General features: G+C 46.2%; 1 protein-coding gene across 3 annotated transcripts in view; it reads left to right on the top strand.

Moving 5' to 3' along the window:
- The window catches only part of LOC135385147 (hemicentin-2-like), a 575,110-nt gene that overhangs the window by 339,890 nt on the left and 220,084 nt on the right, over positions 1-15,136 (top strand). For all 3 annotated transcript variants that reach the window (XM_064614321.1, XM_064614320.1, XM_064614319.1), the window contains exon 2: positions 1,110-1,445. In XM_064614321.1, the coding sequence (XP_064470391.1) occupies positions 1,110-1,445 (336 nt within the window). The remainder of the gene's footprint in view (positions 1-1,109; positions 1,446-15,136) is intronic.

Genomic DNA, 15,136 nt, shown 5'->3' with positions numbered 1-15,136 from the left:
ACGACTGCATTCCCGCTGTCTGGGATATGACTTCCCGAGAAAACCACATTTTTGTAAAAAATAATAATAATAATAATAATCGTGATGTATGATACCATAGAAAAGGCAAGGAGAGAGGCAATCAGGCAGCAGATGATTTGTAAGGACGCGGAGCCCCCTCGAAGTTCTGAAGCCTTACTCGCGATACTTGCGAACACAACTGCTGCTACAGTGGGTTGTCACTACTAAAGCCAGTGGTGCTCGGGGAAATAACAACAACGTTTGCCATTCGGGGTACTTAACCCGTTGTAAGTCATGTTTTGTCTACGGACTCCGTGCACGAACTGTGTTTGTTCTGTCGGTTATCATCGAAACATATCATACTCATACATACATATCTCATACATACTCATACATATCATACTAGGAAAGGGTCGGTCTAGGTACATAAGTTGACTGTAGGTAGTGGTGATATCGTTCGTATCACCTTAGTAGCATCATACACGTATCATTTCAGTTAAGTTGCTGAAGTGCCCATTTTCACCGCGTTGGTCTCTATAGGTATTATGTTCGGTATTGCATGCTTGATACTAAGCACCACAGTTGAGATCTCGGGAAGCCAATCATTTGGAATTAAAACACCAGCAATCAACAAATCAACACTGAAATGTGCGATGCAACGTGTAGGACTCCATGCGAACATCCACACAGTTCTTTAAAAAAAGTACTATTGAGCGCATGAAAGTAAAGTCAAATACTTGAACCACGAACTCCTCCATTGAGTGTTAGGTGTCCACTACGTACATTACACTTCGCTCCTCAATTCGGCTGTTCCACACATAAGCGTTGGCAAGCACTCAAAATAAAAGCCAACGGCTACTGTATGACAATGAAAAAATGGCTAGGAAGCAAGCGAGCTGGTGAAGATGATGCATAATGTAAAACCCCAAGACTAGGGAACACGAAGGGACAGACTTCGTGTTGTGTCTGTCCCTTCGTGTTCCCTAGCCTCGGGGTTTTACATTAGGCATAGGTTTTAGGCATTAGGTTTTAAATGTATGCATGGATGCAACGTGTTTCCGGCTACACTATCGGTCATTCTCAAGTGCCTCTCTTCTTTTCTTCAACAGAATACCCCGAAAGGCATGCGCTCGTGGGAGCCACAGCATTTCTTCCCTGCAACATCACGCCACCAACAGCGGATGATGCCGTTGCTTTGGTGCTCTGGTACCGAGGTGACTCTGGAACTCCCATCTTTAGCCTTGACGCTCGCAACTCACCGCCGGATCCCGAGCGCACTTTTGTTGACGATTCTTTGGGTTCTCGCGCGGTGTTCAACCGCAGTGGTCCAATGGCCATGCTCAGACTTCAGCCGGTCAAGGACGTGGACGACGGAGAGTACAGGTGTCGCGTCGACTACAAACGGTCCAGGACGCAGAACAGGCTCGTGCGTCTTAATGTTGTTGGTGAGTGAACGTTTGCCCTTCATGATAACACTCGCCCGTTATTGGCAGTGTCGTTCACGTATGAACGACGCACAATGTGATTTTTACAGGCCCGTCGTGAGGGTATGAAAGGTGACCTAATGTGACAACAAATGTTATTAGATACCTTGTTTTAATATGAGTACCTCGACGTTACCTTCAGGGAACTTTTGCCTAACAGTATAATCACTTTTATCAAACATGGATTTTGATAGATTTAACGTTCTGGATTTTATATCTGAAATGGGGGGTCAGAGTTTTATATTTCTTTGCCTACACACTAAACTTTGTTACACCCCTGCATTCGCAGTGTTGATTTTCTATGCACCTATTAATCTATTTTTTGTAAATCATAGAACATAGGTTGACATCCATGCAAATACCTTTCACGTTTATTTGGCATAGTCTGGGACAAGGCGTCGCAACCACTTTACATCCAGGGCCGCGGCGCGACAAGGACATGACATGCCTTTTCTGTTTCCGTCCCGATGATGATGCTGATAACAGCAGTAAGGTTAGAGCACTGCTGGCAGCTTAGAGAGCTGAGAAGGCAACGTGAAGAGAGGGTGGCGATGTACTGTCTTCTGCCGTTTCTTGACGGCGCGGCCCAGCAATGGCACTTGTCCATGCACGCGCTTTCTTCGTGATGTTACCATTTCACTAGAGATTGTGATTTACGTTGTATTTGGATGAATCCCTCCCTATTTCTGCCAAAGTCAAGCTATTGTACCTTGCTAAATTTCAGAGGTCTGTTCGATTAATTAAATTTATGTTTATTATGACCATAATATATATGTATATTCTGACCATTTGGGGATAGTCTTTGTCACGTTATGTCAAGTATTCGCTGCATTATGCCGACTGGCATACCAGACAGACAAGCATAACATCATCACCACCTCCACCGTGTCTGTTATTTCCCACAGACACCATTTATATTTTCCGGTATACAGTGGCACAGCCTTGACTACCGAATATCGCACCAAATGGGCCCCTCGTAACGACCTAGGGATTTGTTGCACTGGTTGCACCGACTAAATATGTACAGTCACTTGCTTCAACATTTTGACCCGTAAGATAAAGGTGCACGCACAAGAAGATTCATTTCCATGTCCCGTTGAACTCCGATCACCACTTAACTCACTCAAGCAAAAGCTGGACTTCCGCGACGCTTGGTGCGTCTCAGCTTTAAATGACGATTTCAACAAGTGCCGAGGAGGAGGAGGAGGAGTGTCGTTGGGAGGAACCCGAGAGGTCTGCCTGCCTGATTAGGCGGCATGTTTCTCGGGAAGGGAAAGGTGGTGGAGAGGAGGAGAGGAAAGAGTGAAGTGGAAGACCGAGCGGAATCCGCTCGGGGGGAGGATAGCTGCGTCCATGGGCCGACTTCAGGGGGACTGTGCCGGCATACGCCTATTACACATCTGAGGGAAACCCAGGAAAAACCCCAGAAGGCACAGCCGGCCCGCGGATTCGAACCGCGGACCTCCCAGTTTCCAAGCGCACGCGTTACCGCTGCGCCACCAGAGCTGGTGTCAACAAGTGCCAGTGCTCCTTGCGCACGCATTGTGCTTGTTGTCACTGGAAAAAGAGAATAGCTCTGCACATCTCGTTTCACTGACCCGGAAAAACTTGGGCTGGGAGAGAACATCGAAACAATTGGAATACTTGTTCTTTTCTGATAACGGAGTTCCTTCAGTTCAAACCGGCACCATGCTCTGTGGGTGTTTCTGAAGTCGTCTATTGGAGGCATAGCTCGGCGCAATCATGATCGCAATGCCTTATCAAAGCCTGATGATCGCGATCATGAGTGCGATCACGAAGCACTGGCAAGGCTGCCGCGATCATGATCGCGCCGAGCTATGATTGGAGGGATTAAGTCCCACCTGATAGACCCGAGGCACATCGAAGTGTAAAGTCCTTCCCTCTAAATATGTTGTCGTTATCAACAATGCGGCGACGAATACAGGGCTTAACGCATCGAAGCTCTATTTCAAACCCTTTGCTACAGACCGTATACTTTATGCTTCAGGGCTAACCATTGCGTCACTGTTTTTGCAACGGGCAAGGGAGGATAGCAAAGCGAATACCAAGATGGGCTATGATTGTGCTGTAGCTACAAAGAGCACGCAACTCAGACACGTATCGGTAGTTTGAGTCAATGACCCCCGGGAACTTCTTTTCGCAGTGCCATTCTCAAATGCAACTTTCAACTGCGGGTTTGTTCAAATGCGCGTTTGTCATCTAAAATGTCTCGGCAAATCGCCGTTAGTCGAGTGCATGTACAGAAGTGCTAAGTAAAAGTGAGATTGGAGAACCTCGGGAAACATTCATACTAGAATAGGAACCAAGTGCCTTGAGGGAAACGGAAGGGACGACAGAAAGACAGGGTGAGAAATACCAGAATGCTTCATTCCCTCGATAATTGTTGATGTGACGACTAAAGAGAGGGATACGATGAAACTATTTTGGGCGACCGCAATGAACGCAGCGAAAAATATTGTTTCTCCCGTGTGCTTGCGGCTGATAGGGAAAAAGGAAGGAAGGAAGGTGATAATGCCTTCCAGTCCAATACTAAAAATCGAAGGAAAATGAAAGGGTGTTGCTATAGCAACAGTTTGTTCTCCCCTGAGAAATATTCTGCATGTTAGAGTTCCTCCTCGAGGCGTCGTCATCGTATTTTATTTTATTGAGATCATTTCGCTTTCAAATGCTTCATCAAAAGGTAGTTACAATTCTTTCGCCCGTGCATACATTTGCATAAGCGCGTCCTCCGCGAGATAGCTCTCCTGCTCTGAATAGTGATAAATAATAAAATAATGTGGAATATTATAAACTTGATGATGATGATAATTGATGATAATTAGGGTTTATTGGCGCAAAAGCTACCAAGGCTATTATAAACTTGTGTATAAACAAAAAAATTAGTAGTAATGTGCAAATCTACTTCCAGTTATTAGGCCCCACAGCTGATGAAGGACAGACTCCGTCCGAAAGCTTGTTCTTTAGTGTAATAAATTATTTAAATGTTTCATGCTCTTTAAATACTTATCTTATCCAATTAATAATAAAATTATAAATATTATACAATAAAATTGTAATAAACAATATATAATTAATATGTGATGAATCGCAATAAAGGTGAATATTTTATCACCTTTAGTGTTATTATTCCTAACGTCGGAATCCGACGGAGAATTTACATCTTTGCGATAGCTTTTTAAAAAGCGTAGCGTAGCCTTTTGGCGTTACGGTGTAGCGTAGGGCTAGAACACTTAAATTGATGCAATTATTTTTCTTGTAATTAGTCAGTTATATAGTTCATCAACAAAAATAAATTAATTGTTAAAATTAAGTTGCAAATCACCAGAGTAAATTCGACACGCAAAAGCTCCGGGAACACTCTCCAGCAGGGAGAGACCCCCAATGTTTTGTTATTGTTTTTCGGGATCGTGTTTGATTCGTTTGGCGGTGCCATATCATATATACACGTATACATACAGGGTGTCCCAGAAAACGTGTCATTGAATTATAACAAAAAAGCTACGCCACCAAGGATGAACGGTATTCGGTCAACGGCATTCGTTCTTATTATGTTTTTGCCACCTCCCGATGTGAATGTCATGTGACGTAACTTTTTTTATGTAAATTTGCAAAATCAACTCGGAAATTTGCCAAGTAAAGGTCACTTTTTTACCCCACCATTCTGAAGAGCGTGCCAGATTTACCCAAATTCAGGATAGTTGACACGGATATTGAGGAGCTATCCCATCGGGAAAAATAGCCGAATATCATGCGTTTCGGAGTACAAACAGCCTAGCGCTCTACGACCTTTTACGCACCCGCGTTGTAGTCCGACGAAAGGAGGTTGTTAAACCCAGCCCACACAGGGAGAGTAGAAAAAGTGACAGTACTTGAAATTGGAGAGTGGTGAGGCATGATTCCAGAGGAAATCGGTTGCGATAAGCCATGCCTGTGTTATCTGGTAGCGAGGGAGAAAAGAAGCCTGTATCTGCCACCTCGTTATGCAAGAAGACATTTCTGTGAGTGTGTAAATAAAAGGACGCCCCGGGAAGAAGGAAACTATCTCCTCAGTTGTATCAGGATTTTATTTGTGCAGCAGCTATAACTGTGAACGGACGCACCACAAAATAAATTAACCAAAACTATATCTTAGTACTGAACCCATGGTGCATGCCGCATTCTTTGTTCTTTCTAAAGGTGTTCAAAATGTCCGCCTTCCGCACCGATGCATAATTGTCCCCGTTGAACTGTATCTCGTGTTGCCCTCTGTATCTCCCAGTGTGAGGCCCCGTTTGAGAGGGGCAGGAATGAAACGGGTCAGCCACTACGAAAGGGGGTGGCGTAAGTGGTATAGTCATGTGTGAGCTTGACTAGCTCACGGAAAGAAATCTTCAGGAAAGAGACGGGTCGTGCTGCAGACCATCTCGGACATTGCACAGCCGCCATCCTGCTTGATGACCGAGCGGATGCCCAGAAGGATAAAGGGAAGTACCTTGGTCCATGATTCGCCCGAAGGGCAAGCTCGGATGGCTGACTTGAGCTGTAGCTGGAAATGCAAAACGAACCCGGTTGCCATGAAGCGTGGTACACAGTCATGCAAATACGTCTTGAGCTCATAAAAAACAACCGGACAGGTCGGATAAACTACGGACACAAATTGGCAGCCCTGATGTAGTGTTATGGCACTCCATCCGGCAACAAACGCTTCAGCGACGGTCGAGGGTGTAAGGTTAGAGTTGGGAATGGCCTCTGGCCAACAGGCGGATCTGTCAATGCACGTAAGGATGCAGGGGAACACTTTGTTTTGCGGCAGGGGACCTACAATGTCCACGGAGTTGAGGCTCAAGCGGACCGGACATCCAGAAGCGTATATAACGGCCGATGGTGGTTGAGTGTGTTTAAAAATAGAATTTCTAGACCATATACATGTCATATTAATAACGCAATTGTGGAGAACTTCTTGCTCTGTTGAATTTAACATTCTAATTTTGGAAACTCGCAGCAATAACACAAACACTGACTGGAAGACAGGCAGAACATATGTCAAGTGGTTGTAATTCCAGTATGACGTATCGTAACCAACTGCCCAATATCGAGACACCCCAAATCTGTACTATTCTTTGCAAATCAATGATAATCACAATATACAAAGCCCATCCAGTTTACATAACGAAGCTAGAGACATCTAAAAAATATTGTTTAGTGAGATGTTCAACCGCAGCCGTGCCTAAAAGTCAAGAAAGTTTATGGTTTCTGCTCTTCGAGGTGTTGAACGTGTGTGTGTCGTCCTTGTCCCTCCTCGTTCTTAATCATGTTCTGTTGAACTTTCGTCAGTCTCCTAGATACGTTCAATAGTTCCTACTGATACAAGAGCGAGAGCAAATATAAAAACTTGCAGAACTGCTGCGTTCGGAGGTAAATCAATCAATCAATAATCCTGAGTAAATAACAGTAGCCTGTTCAAGTGAAAGATACACCAGAGCTGTGATGTGCATCACAGATGGTGACATATGAATAAACGTTCGAGCACAGTAATCCATGTCGCAACGCATCCACGACGATGATAAAAGGAAGAGTGGCGTGATTGGACTACCGGGGACAGACCGTTCACCTGCCGCGCATGGTGGACATCACGGCGAGCACTGTGTCTAGGAAATGCAGACGTTTTTAAGACGTAGAGATGATAAGTAGAAATTTTTATGCAAAATGCGCTGTGTGAAAGGTTCAGGTTATTCAATGGTAATACTAAAGGGGTTGTGACACTAGATGCAGCTCATTGCATCACGCACGCATTGTACTATATATGTATACACGGTATACGGAAGTACACAGTCGCAAGTCCTCACAAACGGTGCGGAGAGCGCTGCTTGGCGGACGGAAGAACTTTCCAAAATCTGTCTCGTCCAGTTGAAAGGCATCCTGACGCCATCACGTCCATGGGGCACAGTTAGCCGCTTGTGTGATCGCCCAAGCGAAGAATCCTTTCGCCATCTTTGTTTGGCAGTTTCAAGGTCAGCGAGTCGTTAGGAATAACGAAACGAAAAAAAACTTATACACTCCAGAGTACAAAGGAAAAAAAGAATTATTCTTCTACGTGTCGTACATGGCGAGGTACAAACCCTTGAACATACACCCGATTAAAGCACAGACACTGCAGATATATGGAGTAGTTGGTAACGTGATGGTGTAGACATATCGCAGAAATTTAACGGGGGACACAACACAGAAGATTGCAGTCGTCGTGTCTTAATTGTCTTCTTCTGTGTTGTGTGCCTCGTTAAATTGCTGCGCTATGTATACACCACAAAGCACAGACGTCAGAGACCTCAGAGCTGCGGCGGCTCGCATTGGTAGCCGTAAGCACGTGACCTCTTTCGCGCTGCCTCACTGGCTGCAACGTATCCTGTGGTGTCAGAGGAGGGTGAGTTTCGGTATTCACGGTGGCAATTTCCTAAGCTTCGATGACCCCATTTGCTGTAAAACTTTGAATACAGGTTCACGTTGATGCAAAGATCCATCTTTTACGTTTCTCTTGGATAACCTGAGAAGACGTGTTGCGACCGCTTTAAGTGACATAAAATATCGAGAGGAGATATTCATTGCAGGGGCGACTTCGTTCACCACATTTCGCATGCTCCAATTGCGTCGAAACTTGCAGATACAGCTACAGTAGATACAGCACTTCAAACGCGTGACATAGCCAAAGGATACGTCTGCGAAGTTCTCGTTTCTGTTTCGTTATTGTAAATTGTGAACCAGGCGCCCTGTGTATGACACTCTCTAGCTCTGGTCCGATTCGACGTAATACTATGCACCCACTAAGTATCACGCCTGGATTTCCGTACATTACACCAAGCTAAAAAGCTTCGCCGTTCGTCTCTGGAAAGCTTGTGCCGAACAGAGCCGTGAGAGAGCTCAATTCATGGCACAGAATGGTGGTGATCCCAATGGATATTGGGGCGAGGGGGGGAGGGGGGTCTATTTTTTTATATTGCAAATACACGATCATAGTTTATGCATGTGTATTGAAGAATTCCCTTCCATTAATAACTGGAATATACAGTGTGTCCCAAGTAAATGCGAACATATTTAAATATATATATATATATATATATATATATATCACTTTTTCCGGGATGAAATCAATTACAATATAGCATATGCTGAAGGGTAGGAGGCCTTTAGCAAACTCCTAAGGCAGTGTCTCAATTAACTTTCAATAATTCACTTTTTAATTATAAAAGCTGCGAAGTTCTCCCAATGAGAACATCTGGTCTCTTCGGTTACCTGAAACCGGAGCCGTTTTCAGAACATCCGTTCAATAGATCGCCCGCAAAAAATTCGTGAAGGAGCACCGTTTTTTTTTCTTTAGTTTGTTCATTGCGCATCTCTAGAGACGCGTCCTTCCTTCATCCCCAATGTGAGAGGGGGGAAGAGCACACTATCGCCTCTTGCGTCCTGGTAAAGGATTAAAAGGAAACAGAAAATGCAACCCAAGATAAGGGCAGTTCCGATAGAGTCACCCGATACATTTGTTTTTGTTTTGTCTCCGCAAGTTAAAGGCGGCATTGTGCTCCTTCACCCTCTCACATTGGGAGCGAAGGAAAGAAGCGTCTCCGAAGATGCGCAATGAACAAAATAAGGAGAAAATGGTGTTCCTTCACGAATTTTTTGGCGGATGATCTATCGAATGGGGATTTTCGCTCTGAAAGCTGCTCCAGTATCGGGTGACCGAAAGGACCAGATGTTCTCATTGGGACAACTTCGTAGCTTTTATAATTAAAAAGTTAATTATTGAAAGTTAATTGAGACATTGCCTTAGGAGTTTGCTAATGCCCTCCTCAGGAGTGCCCTTCAGCATATGCTATATTGCAATTGATTTGATCCCGAAAAAAGTGATATATATATCTTTAAGAAAATATGTTCGCATTAAGCTGGGGCACCCTGTATATCGGGACCAGGAAAGTCTCACGACGACTGTTACCACTGTCCGCTACGATAACATCCCGACGGCAGATGTGCCGACCGCCGACCAGCATTCAAACTGCTTCAAATGAGTGGTGTAGGTCAAAGTTCCATAGACGTAACGTTCCTGACTCTAATGTACGCCTAGTAATTTTTGCGGGCACATAATTTCCCCAAATTTCATAGTCGTCCTTTTTTCCGGTAAATTAAAGCGCCGCGAAATATTGGTAACAATGAGAGGAAAGTGCAGGTACTGGAACTGCAATGAATACGGATGATAACGCTGAAAAGTGCAGAGTGCAATTTACTGTAGGTCTCTCTTCATTCTGCCACACCTGCACTCTTAACAATGAACTTCACCGCATAGCACGGTCGTTGCCAACCATGACCTTGAATGATATCGTTATCTGCCCTCAGTTGTTGAAAACGGGAGCCATACGCCTTTTTTGCGACACTTATGATGTTAATAATTGTCACAAAAAGGCGTATGCTTCCCGTTTTCAACAAATCAGGGGGCTTAATCGTTTCACACGTTCGACTTAGCGGCACGAGACAGCTGAACGAGTCGTTCAGGCTAACGAAACGAGCAACTTTATCGATGCTTTGCTGTGGTCACAATCTGTGCTCCTGGTGAAGCTTCTTCTTTGTGGTTGTTGTGCGCGTTGCGAACGCTCACGTGTTGTGAAGTCACCGCCCTGAGCGAAGAGCAGGTGGTGGTGGTGGTGATAGGGCATGCCGTTGTCGGCCTCACGTATGTGGGCAACGTCACGACTCACGCCCTGGGGGAATGTGCGTCCTGGGCCGACTTCTAACGGAACTGTGCCGACATATGTCTGAAAGCGTCTGAGGAAAACCCAGGAAAAACCCCAGACAGCACAGCCGGCACCGGGATTCGAACCCGGGTACCTCCCAGTCTCGACGTGACATGGCGACGTGGGAGCGAAGAGCAGGCTGGCAGCGAGGCTGCATCTTCTCCGACCAATAGGACTGTTTCATTTGTTCCGATAGCTCGCATTCTCGTGCTCTCATACATGCTCGTTGCGTTCCAATGTTCGTTCCCATGCTCGTTCACAATCTTCTTTTTCTTTCCGTCTCAATATATGGCTCGCTAGTCGTGCGAAAATAATGAACAAACAGCACGTCACTGTAAGGATAATAGTCAAGCAATACCCAAAAAAACTGTAAATCATTTTCCTGCCCTGACGATGGTGTCGGGTGAGAATGGTCTATGAAAGTATGATACGAGAACTAGTGTGTGCTGAGTTCCAGGGCACATGGGAGTCCGAGACCAGAAAGGGAAGACGCAGTGGTATCAGAAGTATCGAAAGAAGAGAGAGGAGGAGGCTGCCCGTTCTCCTTTAACTTTCATTAACTTTATGCATTTTTTTCCTTCAACCATGGAAGTACAACGCGCAGCCTTACTGTCAGGCTTCATAAACAGTAGAGTTAAAATAAATTCGCAGTGCAACGCTTTTCTAGTGAGCTTGAACAGAACGTTAGTGAACTGTTTTAATTCCGTGTTAGCACCGCGAAGCACGAGAATGTTATGGAACTATTCAAGACGATCGACCTCAGGAAATGTACAGAATCATTTGCTCTTCACGTTCATTACAACATCAACACTGTGTCCGCTATGTAGTATTAAAGAGAACAATTCGAACACTACTATCTGCATCCATTTCGCCTTTGTTGTTCATCACAACACCCGTAGCTATCAAGACGGAGTGAAGTACACGGTCGCAAGACCTCACAAACGGTGCGGAGAGCGTTGCTTGGCGGACGGAAGAACTTTCCAAAATCTGACTCGTCCAGTTGAAAGGCATCCTGACGCCATCACGTCCATGGGGCACAGTTAGCCGCTTGTGTGATCGCCCAAGCGAACAATCCTTTCGCCATCTTTGTTTGGCAGTTTCAAGGTCAGCGAGTCGTTAGGTATAACGAAACGAAGAAACTTATCGACGCTCTGCTGTGACACAATCTCTGCTCCTCGTTTAGCCTCTTCGTTGAGGCTATCGTTCCCGTTACGAGCCCTTACATGTTGTGATGTCATCGCCCTGAACGAACTACAGCTGGCAACGAGGCTGCAATCTTTTCGACCAATGAGGTTGTTTAATTTGTTTGGATAGCTCGCATAGTTTGTCTATGGTTTGTCTATGGCTTGTCGTTGTCACTTCTTCGTCTTCTTTCTCGTCTTCATCTGCATCTTCTCGAGAATATCTCACAGCCCTCATGTAACCACTGGTGTAAATATGATGAATGGGGGAGCATGTCATTTTGTACACAGTCGTGGAGCAATACATGTTCGTTTCTGCAGAAATTCCGCTTCTGCAAATCTCCAAATGAAGATGTTTCACACTCTAACGAGTGTGTAGACCCACTCGTTAGGCAAACGATATCATTCGATCGTAACTGGACCGAGAGATTACGCCCCTGTCACTTCAACGAAAACAGCGCGTCATACACCACGTGCTCGAGCTCCCGAGTGCCTCGCGCTTCGTTAGATCATGAGCCATGTAGGCGATGAAGCCTGTGAGCACGTGAACACATTCGTTAGGCAGACGACGCCGTCGGTCTTTAAGGCGGCGCATCATAGCCAGCACTTCGTCGTCTACTGTCGAGGGATGGCGCAGCCAGCGAAATGGTTCGCGCAGTCACCGCTTCACAACATTTTGCCGCTTGCTTGGAAATGCAGTACTGCTGATGTAACGTCTTCTTTTTGTGTTATTTTTGTTTTCTCTTGGCGCGCGACGGGTCAAGCGAAATCTTGTGCAAACATATGACCGCTCGCGCTCACCCATGCCAAGTCGAATACTGTAAACACGCATATCGCGCTCAGCCAGACGCAACAATTAGTGGCGCGGCTTTTGAATGCGCACAGGCTGTAAAGCTGTCCCTTTTCCTCAGACGCTTTCAGACATATGTCGGCACAGTTCCCTTAGAAGTCGGCCCAGGACGCACATTCCCCCAGGGCGTGAGTCGTGACGTTGCCCACATACGTGAGGCCGACAACGGCAAGCCCTACCACCACCACCACCACCACCACCACCACCACCAGCTGTCTCCTGAACTTCTTCGTCGATCTGTTGCTGTTGGTTGCTGTTGGATCTTTTTGGTGGTATTGGTTCTTGATATATTTTTCTAGTGCGTGATTTATTGCTTATCTAGTGCGTGCCAGATTTTCGATTTTGGGCGGCTCAATTTTGTAAGCGAGCGGAATCTCGAAATATAGCTTTTCCCAAATCTTTCGACGACGATATAAAAATTTCTGAGTCTAAAACGCAAAATCTGCTTCGTTTAGGCACTATTTCTAAGTATCCTCTTCCATTTAAAAGCAGTTGCACGGAGATCAACCAAATTTTCGCGGCGCTACGGTAGTTGAAAAATGTATGGGAATTCCCATAGAGCGTCGATGGTGATGCACCGCCTTAAGCGAGCAAGAGATTACGCCTTTGTCCCGTCAACAAAAAAAGCGCGTCACGTGAAACGTGTCACGTGTTCGTGTTAACGAGAGCTCCGCCCCTCGTTGGCTCGCGAGCGATGGAAGTGATTAAGCCCCCAGGGCAGATAACAATATCGTTTGAGATGATGTTTGGCTAGGAGCGTGCTATGACGTAAAGTTCATTTATAAGAGTCTGGGAACGCCAATAATTGGATATCGATTATACGCTTTTTTCAACATAATTTATTCGTTCCATGCTCATTCTCAACTCTCCTATGTGAACGTTGGCGTCAAGTTCACTAATGAAGTGTTTGTCTGTAAAACCATCGACATGATGCAACACTAAAGTCAGTGACGAAAGAAGGAAGTCACTGAAAAGGTTAGCCAGCTGTAGGACGGTAGTGTCCTACAGCTGGCTAACCTTTTTCGCCTATCGCGAAATATACCCGCTTTCACAGAAGTCGCAGGGGGCACTTAGCTCTGGGGCAAGGCGCCTGCCTACGAAAGAAAGGTACGAAAGTTGGTACCCCGCTGGGGACAGAATAACTTTTTAAATTGGAGAGAAGGTAGACGAGAGGGAAAGGACGACTGTGATTAGAGGAGGGCACGGTACGTCACGCGTGCAACAAATAGCATGCCCTCTTGCGCAAGAGCGATGATCGTATCTGACTTGTAACTCGCGAGAGGTTTTTGATCTGTACGCCCTCTAGAAGAGAAACACAAACACACTCGTTCTTTTAATTCAGTTATACAACGCTACAATTATACAACACCGGTGATCAATTCAGGCGCACAAGAATGTTTGTTCCCAGAGGGGCGCCAACGGGGCAACGACATTGCTTCCCAGCGATATCAGGTGGCGTACAGCTTGCATAATCACCAGAAACGCTGCATTGATAACGACAGCAAGTGCAATCATGCTTATCATGTTTTCGGAGTCGTGATCACCTTACGATGTACTAAAGCTCACTAAAGGTGCCTCTTTACTATGCCGATCGGCAAGGCCGATCGGCATAGTGAGCCATAGACAAAGCACAGCGGGGAAAGCCGATCGGCCTTGCAGATCGGTATAGTGACGACATACCTTAATGAACGACACTCCTATAGCAAGAGTGGGTTAGCACAAACACCATATCCCTTTATTTCTCCTAAGCGCGGCATGGGTGGCTCTCTCGTCGCTCCACAGGGTGAAACCGCGTTCAAATTAACTCTGCTGAAAGTAGTACAGAAGGGAAACACCTTGACAGTGCGGGGACTTAAAAAATGAATTTGATGATTATAGTCGGTAATGCGAAATTTGAGCTCAGCTGTCGAGGTTGAGTTATACACCACTGTTCATACTTTGCACACATGGTAGTTTCTTCAGGCAGCACTCCTATCCCAGTTCGTGGAGTCGTTGTGAAGTTGCTGTCAACGTTAGTGAGGTACAGCCCGGTTATGTCTGCAGCGCGACTCAATGCCACGTATACCAACTTTTGCGGATGACTATTGGCGTAGGAGTACACGACTTTTTCATACGTGCCTCCCTGCAATTTCTGAATGGTGATAGCACACGCCTGCACAACGGGTAGCCGGCATCTCCTCACCGATATATTCGTCTTCTTGTCGATAACGCAGGCTGTGACTTTGGATAGGTATCCAGTTTTGCTGAATGTCTCTTTTGAGTGCCGTAACTGCCGCGATTTTGCGGCCGCCACGGATCCATTCGCGAGTTTGGAATTGTGGCGGCCTGATCGTCATCGACGCTCCAAGTTCTCGCGCGTTCTTCAGTTCTTCATGTGCCTCGCCGGGCGCGCGTAATAAACATTCTTGTCGTTCCTCTCGACTATGGGAATGAGGCAAACGAGTCAGGAGTTCCCAAAAGGGCAGGAGCAGGAGGCTATTTAGTGCTCGGCCGTCAGGCCCGAAAACCGAGATCGGAATGACGGAAGAATAGCACGCTCGCGCCGCGCGATGCTGGAGGCGCGACCACTTCGTCATTCGCCGAAAGGCGCTACAGCCCCCCCCCCCCCCCGGAAACTGCGAGAAGCAGGTGGACCAAGTGACGTGCTGTGGTGTTCGTGAAGGGTAACCCACCACGGGCAGCGACATCGAAGGTGGCGCGCATATGCCGGTGCCATTGGGCAGAGGAACCGATGAGACGGTGGTGTCCTCGAGGAAGCGGGTTTGAGGCGGTCGATGCTGACCGTATCTTCCTCTCCGTTAACGGAGATCCGGAACGTCTTGTCGGATCTTTGGAGGACGGGGA

The sequence above is a fragment of the Ornithodoros turicata genome, chromosome 2 (genome assembly GCF_037126465.1).
Source record: "Ornithodoros turicata isolate Travis chromosome 2, ASM3712646v1, whole genome shotgun sequence".
Classification (NCBI taxonomy): Eukaryota; Metazoa; Arthropoda; class Arachnida; order Ixodida; family Argasidae; genus Ornithodoros; species Ornithodoros turicata.
Note: the sequence above shows the minus strand (reverse complement) of the source record. Positions and strands in the feature narration are given on the sequence as shown.